An 11,303-nucleotide genomic window follows, 5' to 3' on the forward strand; every position below is an offset into this window, starting at 1 on the left:
AAAAGACTCTCTTGGTAGCTATTTATGATGAAAATATTACCCTGAAAGACTTAATATCAATTTTGTTTTGCCAGAATACTTAATATTTGTTAGTTCCTCTTCAAGACTTTTAGATTTATGACTTTTTCAATATAAAAGTTCCATAAATAACATTTTTTGGATTCAACAAAAAAATTCAGGGCTAGGTGGGACCTCAACGATAAAGGCAATTGTAGGTTGTTGTGGCAATGTCTAATTTAATTTGGTGGGGTTGGTGTCATTTCTATACCAATGTTCAGATATAAAGGAAATATCTTAGAAGTTTACTACTTTACTTTGAGTCCTTAGCATAGTTAGGAGTATAAAGTGTTGGCTATATGAATTGTAAAAGGGTACTCAGGGTCAAAGAAGCGAACATCTCAGTCTGCGTTGCTGTTGAATTGACGAGATGCATAACATTAAAAAAAATAACAAAAGAGTAAGGCCAACACAAATTTTTGGTACTCCTCCTTTTTGGCCTATGAGTTTATGTTATGAGGCTAATAAATGCTTTACACGAAATGAACATGTAACAGATGGTAGCAGTGAAAAACATGCTTTTACCTCAAAATTGTATAGAATGTCATAATCATGTTTATCGAAAAAGGCTTTCGCCCCGCTTTATATATAAAGCACCAACCCACAAGCATCCAGTACAACCACACGCTACGCCACCGCAACACACGCACACACCCAGGAAGGGATATAAAGGCGCTGAGCGCAGCAACACTACTCCTAGCACTACCGCCCCGAAGATATGAAGCTACATATGACGCGCCATGCACTCCAAGGCGGCGCCTTCAGGAAGGAAACGACGCCGGAGCGCCGCCACCGCCCGATCCAAGGATCAAAGTTTCCCCCGGAGCCGCATGACGGGCAATGAGAGCCGCGACGACGCCTTCAAGAAGGGAACGATCTTCGCCGCCGCCGGTCCGTCCGAAGATAGAGCAGGTTTTCACCTCAGACAACATTCACCGCCACCGAACGCCACACCCCGGCAACCATGCCGCCCACACGACCATGATGAGCGGGCAGCACCAAGGCGTGGGATTTGTCCAAGAGCACCGCGCCACCACCACCACCAGGGCCGGCGCCCCAGCATCCAAGACCTCGACACCACATCACCCGTGACCCGCCGCACCCCAACGAAAGAGACGAGTGGAAAGGTCCCACCTTTCACGCCCCTGGGCAACCCCCAGCGTCGAGACCCAATAGGTCGGCCAGAACCGGCATCCACCGACCCATCCTGCTACCCCAAGCGCGAGATGAGCTCGGTCCTGTAGCATCATGCACGAGACAAGCTCGGTCCTGCTGCATCGAGCACGAGACGAGCTCGGTCCTGCTGCATCGTGCGCGAGAAGAGCATCGTGCGCGAGACGAGATCGGTCCCGCTGCATCGTGCGCGAGACGAGCTCTGTCCTGCGGCATCGGGTGCGAGACGAGCGGTGGATCACAGCTGGGAAAGGACCAGCCCTTTGATGGGAGTAGCGCCCGGGCGATGAGGAGATGGGGTGAAGGACGAGACGGCCCGAACGCAGACAAACCGATGCCGGAGAAGCCGGCCGTTGCCGCGGACAGATCCATCGAGCCACCGTGAAGCTGACATGATACCGGTAGGCCACCGAGACCTACTCATGCCGCCGCCCACGGCCGGAGCAGCAGCCACGCCCGACCGCTGCCCTACCCGCGTCGCCCGACGGGCTCCAAGTATCGGAGCCGCCGGCACGCACCACCGGAGCCAGGCGCCACCGGCCGGCCCCCAAAGCCAGATCCAGACGGATCCGGCACGAGATTGGTCGCGCTCCACCTCCCGAGACGGGAGCACCACAGCCGCCCTGCAGCGCGCAGACCGAGGATCATCGGAGCGCCGCCACAGCAGGTCACGCCGCCGCCCCGCGAGACCGCCGCCGCGCCGCTGGATCCCGCAGGCGTCCAGCACCGTCGCTCGAAGGAGCCGCCCCGCGCCGGCACCCACAAGCGGACGGGGAAGGAGAGCCCCGCCGCCGCCTCGCCCGCCGGGCTTTGCCTGACGGAGCATGTCGGCGACTGGAGGGGAGGGGAGGGAGGCAGGGCTGAGGGCCGCGGCCATAGGGAACCCCCTGGGCGCGCGCGGGCGCGCCGTGGGAGGGGAGGGGAGGGGAGGAGAGGGGGGAGGGGAGAGGGGGAGGGGAGCGGGGCGGGCCGGGAGGTGCGCGCCCGGCGGCCGGTGCCAACGGAGGAGCGAGGTCGTCGGCGGCGGTGGGGATGGGAACCCTAGGGAGGGGAGGGGAGCGGGCGAGCTGGCTTTTCTCTCAAAAAATTTCTTGTCATAATCATGTTTCAAAGGTCACACTCATAAAAATGGCGCACTATAGTAGTGAAAAGCATGCTCTTACCTCAAAATTGACTTTTTTTACAAATGGAGGAGGACCCCCAGCCTCTGCATCTGGACGATGCATGCAGCCACTTTATTAATTATTCACACAAGACCTTATAAAGTCATACAACAGTAAGACTAAAGCCACCGTCTAGGCAACATCTGTCGCTACTCCTATCCAGTTGGTGAAAGGATGTTGATAGTTTGGTCCTAATACCAAACAGACCTCACAGCCAAACCTAAACATTTAAGACCCGAGGTCCCAACCAGGATGCCTTCCGGGTATGGGGCACCTACCAGTCCGGCGCATTCCTCAATCAGGACGCCTGCCGCATATGAGGCCGCCGCAGCCACCTATCACTAATCCATCTTCAGAGCTGTACTGTTGCATCTACCGTGTCAGGTCTCTCTGCCGTCGACGCCACCACGACGCCAGACAAGTCATCCTCCTACGCGAGTCCATCCTCGCACATCGAACGCCGAATCTGCACTGCGCCACGCCGTCGAGATCCGTCGCCATCAATGTGTAGAATGAAGCACCGTTCCACCAAAGAAGTCGTCCGCTGGTCCCGCGAGAACGAGTGCACCTCCAAGAATGCCGCCCCCAAGGGGGTAATGACACATGATTGTTGTCAACATCCGATCAGCTGATCTAGGGTTTCCCCCGAAGGTATTGAGTGGAGCTGGGAGCTTCACCTCGATCACGCCTTCATGAAGGAATCGATGATAAGGGCATCATCATCACCGGCTCCAGCCATCGACCGAAGACCAGGTTTTCACCCGGATCCATCCCAAGTAGTCCACCCGACAACCTGTGCATCATCTCGACCGCCTTCAAAGCCCCAGATCTAGCCGCCTAGATCAGGTGACCAGCCGCAACAACAGTGCCACCGTAGGATCCCTGGCGCACCGGCCACTGCCTGAGTTTGCCACCACTGGAGCCTAGGAGAAGGGCTCCCACCCCACCTCGCCAAGCCGCGAGAGCTGCCGAGATGGATCCTGTGTGCTCATCACCGTCTCTGATCCGAACCAATCCGTCGATCAGATCGCCGGCACAGATCCTCCTTGGACAGGTACTGCACCACGCCATGCCGCGCGGGAAGCCCTAGCTTCACCGGCCGCCACCATCCAGGGCTGCCGCCCCGGGATCCATACAGAACATTGCCGCTTCCACCGGCCATGTTCCGCCGCCGCCGACGGGCCAAGCCGCTGGCTACTGCGACCTCCGCCGCCATGACCATGCAAGCCCACCGACGCCACTCCATGCACATCCAGCCGGCCGACCAACTCCGACGAAAAAGAAGGCCACCACCACCAAGCCTAGGGACGGCGCCCCAGACATCCTCGTGTTGCCGATCAAGTCCAGGAGCAGTGCACCGCTGACGGCGATTAAGATCGGTAGCACAACGAATTAGCCAAACTGAGTCAAGGCCAGATCTGCCATTGCTGGTGCCGTCCTCCACCGTCGCTGCCGCACCACATCCATTTCGCTGCCGATCTGCGCCACCGCCGCCGATCTGGCCGGAAAGGAGCGCCGCCTCCCAACCAGATCGAGATCCGAGGAGAAAACCGTCGCCGCCGCCACGCCACAAGGGCTTTGCCCTGTGACGCCCCGGGCGACGACAGCGGAGGGGAGCGGAGGTGAGGCGCGGCTGTCGGAGGAGGGCAGGGGCTCCCCGGTGCAGGGGGCGCCGCCGCACGGGGGAGGGGAGGGGAGTTTGTACTAACTTTGTACTAAAGCTGGGATAAAGTCCACCTCAAAATTGACATGTTTGTACATTTTATAAAAAGAAATGTGTAACTAAGTCAGTCCTGTAAATTCTAGAAATCTAATCACCATTGAACTCGGGTGTTGGGCCAAATTAAGTAAGCTGCTAAACATCATTTTTTTTTAAAGGAGGAAGGCATTTTTATTTTCCTTTCTTATCCATATAGATATGTCAAACATACAAATTAAAGTCTCACCTGAAAGTATGGGGTTCACATGGCCAGTAACTCATATCACGTGCCTCGGGTGGTTGGGCGAAGAGCGCAAACATGTCAGCCCATTCTAGCTTTTGATCATCAGAAACAACAAACGCTTGACCATAACCTTGAAGATCCCCTTGCCGCTGAGCATATGCATTCTTAACATCGAGGGGGAGTTGGAAAAACTTCTGAATGTCATGCTTCATACCCATGATGACCTCATCTGGTATTCCATGATTTACAACCTGCAAAACTCAAAAGTTGGACAAACAGTTATGCTTTATCAAACATAGTTTTTGAAGGATGGAATGATTGAATCTAGTAATTAATGTTTTGAGAAAAATATACATTTTGTATCTCTAGACTGGTTCCAGATTTTGTCCTTGAACTCTAATACCAAATATATCGGACCTTAAACTTTTGAAACATGACTAATTTGTACCCTGGCCACAATCAAAGCAGTATAACAAATAAAGCCATGATGATTTCCCCCATGTGGCATTCGAGTTGCACAAAAGCTGAATAAATTCGAAACAAATATAAAAAAACAGAAAAAACATTCAAGGCGAGAAAGTCATAATATTGGCAAGTGAGAATAAATCTGAATAATCAGAAAATAAGATGAATAAGCAGACATTAAAAATTTAGAAATATTCTAGAAAAGTCACCAGAAATTTTAGAAAGAAGAACACTTTTTTTCATGTATGATACAGGTGAGGACATATAAATAAAACTGGTTAAGTTGACTACTTGAGTGACGCACCTGAAAAAATCCCCACTCAGCGCAGGCAAACTTGAGCTTAGCGGCCTCTGCCTCGACGGACTCGGGGCTCGAAAGCTTGCCGACGTCGATCACTGGAACCTCGTCGGAGTTCTGGTCGAGAACAGCGAAAGCATCGATGTCCGGCTGTATGTACCGCTCGATCACCTCGGCCGTCAGCTCGCCGGTGGACGCCGCCAGAGCCTGGACGTTCCTGACGGGAAGCGTCACAGCCAGCTTCGGCCACCTGCTCTCGCTGACGCTGTCACTCGCTCTCGCTGCCTCTACCTCCATCAGTACAGAAATGTTCTCCACTACGTCTTGGTGCTCTCGATAGTTAACTTACTTTTGCTTGCTTGTTTGTAGAGAGGGATCCAGCCACCGATGAGGCTATTATTTGTAGAAGATGTTACATGAAAGGAGTTATAGAAGATGCGAATGATTATTCCTCGATCGGCTCGTCCGGAGGGCCCTCTGATCCATGTGTTTGGACGCACCGATCGATGCTAAAAAGAATGCCCCGGCGGCTAATGGCGGAATTTTACAGGCTTGGAATACTTTTGCACTGATACACTAGCAGATCCGCTGTGGCGTGGTTAAAACAGGCCTTTGTACATGCGCAGTCATAATCCCATCCCTGGAGAATCCTATTTGACGCCTTTTTTTGCGTCAAAACGGTTTCACTCAGAGAAGGCAGCGACCGATGTAAAGTGGGACGGCCCATTATATAGATAGCTAACATACTACAGGACCTGGTTTGTGGAACCATCTAGAGGGTTCTTGAACTAGTTTTCTTTTTATCTGCTGTTTTCGGGTTCTTCTTTTTTAGTTTTTCTGTTTCTTTTTTAAAACCATTTTAAAAAAAAATGTTTTCTATCAAGTTTTCAAAAAGTGTTTTTTTTTTTCAAAAAAATGTTTGGAATTTCAAAATTTGTTTGTATTTCTGTAAAAAATGTTTGAAATTTCGAAAATTATTCACACTTTTGAAGAGATGTCAGAAATTTCAAAATTGTTCGCTTTTCCAAAAGTTGTTTGAAAATTTCAAAAAAAATCACAAAATTTTCTTTAGAAAATATTTGAATTTTCAACAAATGTTGGTGTTTTCAAAAATTGTTGTCAACATTTTAAAAGATGGTTGCTATAGCGTCAGGTTGCTACAGTGTTCCAACCACTGCAGGCAACCGAGCAGCTAAAGTGATCTCTATAGTGCGCGCTAAAATGGGTTGGCCTAGTTCTGACACTCCCCTGTGTTGGAGCCCGACAACTTGACGCTTAATGCATCATATAGGGACTCCATAATCCTTGTCACTCGAGGGCAAATTTTATGTTATGTGAAAGAAAGCTCCGGCCCGACATTAATAATGCATCTTTTGCGGGTAAATTAATTAATGATGCCCCTAAAACAACGGAAAAAATACAATGTGCTACGGCTTGCTTACACAAAGGTCCACACACACGCGACAACATTATGACAACTGGCTTACACAAAGGTCTACACACACTTGGCCGACTTATTGTATGGACTTGGGTTGGTGCTTTATTTATAAAGCAGGGCAAAAGCCTATTTCAAGCAAGCCTAACCAACTAAACTAGGGATGCAGAATAAGGGGTAAGCCATGCCGAAGAAAACACAAGGGTGAAGTAGCACCATCTGGGAAGGCTGAGTCGTTGATGCAAAGAACGGAACAACCAAACCGACAAGGACACACCATCCTGCCGACAATCTTTGTCACTGGACAGGACCATGTCTCATGCTGACAAGAGACATCAATTCTAGCATCCTGGAGGTCACTAAGAACACAACGTGTCATGCGGACGAGCGATATGATCACCCAAGAAGAACACCTTATCTCATCAGCCTGGTCTCAACAATACAAAGCCACATTTTCCAACTAGCAACACTCGGGATAACAAGGAACTGAAGTCCAAGGCGGTGCGCAGGATGGGTAGGATGAGCATCACCACCCTTTAATCCAAAAATATGGTGTTTTCACCGAGAGCACCAATGAGGTCATAGAGCGATTGTGATGATGCCTTCAAAGAGGGGATGACATCCGTGAATGTCACACAGCTATACGGACCGAAGTTGGACTAGCTTTCACAACGGCATGAGTATATCTGCCTCCAGACTTGGCATGGTTGGTTGCCAAGATAACCACCGGAAAACCACCACCGAATGCAAATCAGCAGCACCCACGCGCCTTCACAGTCGTGGTTGTCGACCCTCACTTGGGTTGTGAGCCCTGCCCACAAGCATCGCAACTTTCTACCAAATAGGGATGGGGCATTGCAATTTTCCACCAAATAGGGATGTCAGACTCGATCCAAACTGCCTCGTTCTGGCAAGCGTGAGCAAAGCAGAGACCTTTTTAAGGCCTTGGGGGTATGATACTAGCTAACAAGCGCAACCCTAGGATCCAGATTGTCATGAAGTCCGGCCAGATCTAAACCCGACTAGCTCCGGATGAGCACAAGTAGAATTTGAAACGCATACACTAGTAGAAAACAGGGCATACGTTCGGGCCAGGTCAGCCCATTAGTCTCGGTTCAGTCACGAACCGGGACCCATGGGCCCATTGGTGCCGGTTCGTGAGGCCAGGGGGCCTGCCGGGCCTCGTGGGGGCATTGGTCCCGGTTCGTCTGACCACTTTGGTCCCGGTTGGTGGGAAGAACCGGGACCTATGGGCCTCGCTCCTGGTCCACAACCATTGGTCCCGGTTGGTGCCATGAACCGGGACCAATGAACCAGCCAGGGAAGAGGGCTTTTGTGTGTAAAACATTAAAGCAAAAAGAATTTACATAAAATAAATTAAAAAGGAAAAAAGAAAAGAAAATAAATAAGTAGAAACAAAAAATTTAATAAAGTAAAATAAAGAAACTTTAATAAAACAAATAAAAATAGAATAGTAAGTAGAAACAAAATAAAAGAAAAGAGAAAAAAAGAAAGACTTTTCATAAAATAAATAAAAAAAGAAAAGAAAATAAATAAGTAAAAACCAAATAAAATTTAATAAATAAGTAAACAAACATTAAAAGAAGAAAGATTTTTCATAGAGAAATTTTTTGTCAGAAACTTTAATAACAAAAAGAATTATCATAAAGAATTTTTTGTTACAAACTAAAATAACAAAATATGTTTTTGAATATAATGATAAAACACAGTAATATTAAATAAGAGGAAAAAGAATCACTCAATAATCTATTTTTATAGTAAAGTTATTCGACAACTAGTGGTTCACACAAATTTTAAAAAATTCAAATTTAAACTATTCAAATTGGAAAACAAATGGCACTAACAGAAAGTTTATAATTTTGTGACCTAAAAGCAAAAAAGAATTAAAAAGATAAAGCAAAAAACAAAAGAAAATAAATAATGCAGAAAACAAAATAAAAACTGGAAAAATATACAAAAAATGCCACCTACTAGGCCACCACGGCCTGAATACGACTGGAAACCCTATTGGGCCAGGATTCAGACCCGCAGAAGGCCCAGTAGGCCCACAGGCAGAGAGACAAGTTTAGGCTAGTAGGCCTGCAATAGTGAGGAGTTCAAATGGGTGGGCAGAGCAGCGCTTATAAACAGGTGCAGCCGCTCTTCAGCTAGCGAGGTGGGACCAAACATCCCACCGCACCGTAGCTTTGGCAGGTGCAGGCCATTGGTCCCGGTTGGTGCCATGAACCGGGACCAATACGTACGTTTAGTCCCGATTCGGCGCACCAACCGGGACCAATGCCCCCCTTTAGTCCCGGTTGGTGCCACCAAGCGGGACCAAAGGCCTCTGCTTCCCGCCCTTTGGGCTGCTGAAAAGAGACCTTTGGTCCCGGTTGGTGGAACCAACCGAGACTAAAGGGGGGCATTGGTACCGGTTGATGCCACGAACCGATATCAATGCCCTGAGTACATAAGAAAGCACTTAGCATTTTTCAGATTCATCTCTGCATTTGCCCCACCCCGACGACGCCGCTAGGCTGCCCGACCTCACCCCGTCAATGTGGTCGCTGCCCTCTGCCCCGTTGACGTCGCCGCCCCTGCCCCGACCACGCCGCCGTCGGCCCGCCCCCACCACGCCGCCGTCGCCCTGCCCCGACCACGCCGCGCGCCCTCGCCGTGCCCTCTGCCTCGCCCTGCCGCCGTCTTCCACGCCGCCATCGCCCCTGCCCCGAGCACGCCGCCGTCTACACCGACGTCGTGCCTCTGCCCCTGACCCGACCACACCGCACCTCTCCTTGGTCAGGCCGGCGTCTGATTTTATGTCCTTTTTTCAGATTTTTTTTCCAGATTATATGTATATGTGTGAGTATATGTATGTGTGTATATATCTGATCATATGTCCCTTTTTTCAAAAAAATTGTTCATATATATGATGATTTTTTTTGCATTTTTATAAAAATGTATATATGTATGTATGGTCTATGTCTATATATGTTCATGTATGCAAAAGATAGATTTTTAGAAAAGTTTTATCTAGGTATGTTGTCTGATTTAGTGCATTTTAGGTTAGTTTCATTTTTAGAAAAGTTTTATATATTTAGGAAAGAAGGAAGATAGAATAGAAGGGGGTATGTCGTTGTCGATATACCCCCTCCCCGGTAACTTCGACATGAGGGGGGGTTGATATACCCCCTCCCTGATAACTTCGACATGAGGGGGGTGGGGGTCGATATACCCCCTCCCCGATAACTTCGACATGAGGGGGGGTGGGGGTTCATATGATGTTTTTTTTGTGCATATGATGTTTTTTTTCATATGATGTTTTTTTTCATATATGTATTAATTTTTTTATTTAGGTTGTTAATTAGTAGATATCGACTTTAGGTTTGTGTAGAGGAAAAAGTATAATAAGGAAAAGGAAGAAAAGAGAAAGAAGAAGAAAAGGAAGGAGTAGAAAAAGAAAAATAAGAAGAGGAAGAAGGAGCAGAAGAAAGGAGAAGAAGAGGATAGGAAGAAGAGGAGAAATAAATAAGAAGAGAAAAAAAGAAAAAAAAAGAGGAAAAGAAGAAAGGAATAGAAGAGAAGAAGAAAAAATAGAGTAATTTCTATTTTTTTCCTTTTTCAGCTCTATTCCTTTCTTCTTCTCCTCTTTTTTCTTCTTCTTTTTTTCTTTGATCCTCTCCTCTATTCCTTTCTTCTTATCGATCCTCTTTTTTTTCTCTTCTTATTTTTTATCGGGTATGTCGTTGTCGATATACCACCTCCCCGATAACTTCGACATGAGGGGGGAGGGTCGATATACCCCCTCCTCGATAACTTCAACATGACGAGGGGGCAGGGGTTTGAGGGGTCCAGGGTTTGAGGGTCGATGGTTCTAGGGTTCTAGGGTCGAGGGTTGTCGAGGGTTTGAGGGTCGAGGGTCGTCGAGGGGTCGAGGGTCGTTTTCCACTGATATATCCATCTGTCATGTTTGTATAATAATTGCCATGTTGTAATATTTGCAGAAACTATGGAGCACGGCCGAGACGAGGAAGCAGAACAGGTGTTGGGGGACATAATCGCAAACGGAGGTGATGTCATGTCGTTTCTCAACGAAAGCGATGGTCTGGAAGGAGAGGGTGAAGAAGGCTACGGTTACCGAACAACGGAGGAGGAAGGACATGATTATGACGGCTCCGGTGACCGAATGCCGGTGCAAGAAAGAGACCGTGATGACGGCTCCGGTGACCGAACAGAGTCCGGCCAGGTATATATATTAATTAAGCCTGTGCTTACTGGCTAATTGATGCATGCATTGTTTTGGTATCTACACATATTAACTCTCGTCTTTCTTCTTTTTTTTCTAGCCCTCCTGATCGAGCTCAATTTCGGTAAAGAAACGAGGCCCGAAGAAAAAGTTGGGCCCGGATGAAAGGTTCACGATCATAGCAATCACGCCCGATGGCCTACCGATTGAACCCCTTCGGACAAAGGAGGCATTTACTGCTCAGTGCGGGCTTCTTGTTAGGGACATGATCCCGATCAGCATCGAGCTATGGAATCAGCCTAAGAAGGAAGAGCTTCAATTTTCTTTTGTCGAAGATGCACAGGAAGAGGATCTTTGGAATGCGCTGAAGGTAAATTTCACCCTACCGGAAGAGGAGGATCCGGAGAATCCAGTTATAGAGCCATTGATCAAGTCTGGTGCTCTCAAGAAGATGGCAGATCTATTCAGGAGGTGGAAGAATGATCTGAAAGCAAAGTTTGTCGACAAAAAGAAGACACCAGAA

The 11,303-nt window shown here is 48.5% G+C and overlaps 1 protein-coding gene across 1 annotated transcript in view; it reads right to left on the reverse strand.

The window, feature by feature from the left end:
• LOC119360406 (S-norcoclaurine synthase 1-like) overlaps positions 1-5,396 on the reverse strand; it is a 7,842-nt gene extending 2,446 nt beyond the window's left edge. Inside the window, exons 1-2 of the mRNA XM_037626059.1 lie at positions 5,106-5,396; positions 4,340-4,587 (exon numbers count right to left, since the gene is read on the reverse strand). Coding sequence (XP_037481956.1) covers positions 4,340-4,587; positions 5,106-5,396 — 539 coding nt within the window. The remainder of the gene's footprint in view (positions 1-4,339; positions 4,588-5,105) is intronic.
• Positions 5,397-11,303: the final 5,907 nt, after the last annotated feature.

The sequence above is a fragment of the Triticum dicoccoides genome, chromosome 2B (genome assembly GCF_002162155.2).
Source record: "Triticum dicoccoides isolate Atlit2015 ecotype Zavitan chromosome 2B, WEW_v2.0, whole genome shotgun sequence".
Lineage (NCBI taxonomy): Eukaryota > Viridiplantae > Streptophyta > Magnoliopsida > Poales > Poaceae > Triticum > Triticum dicoccoides.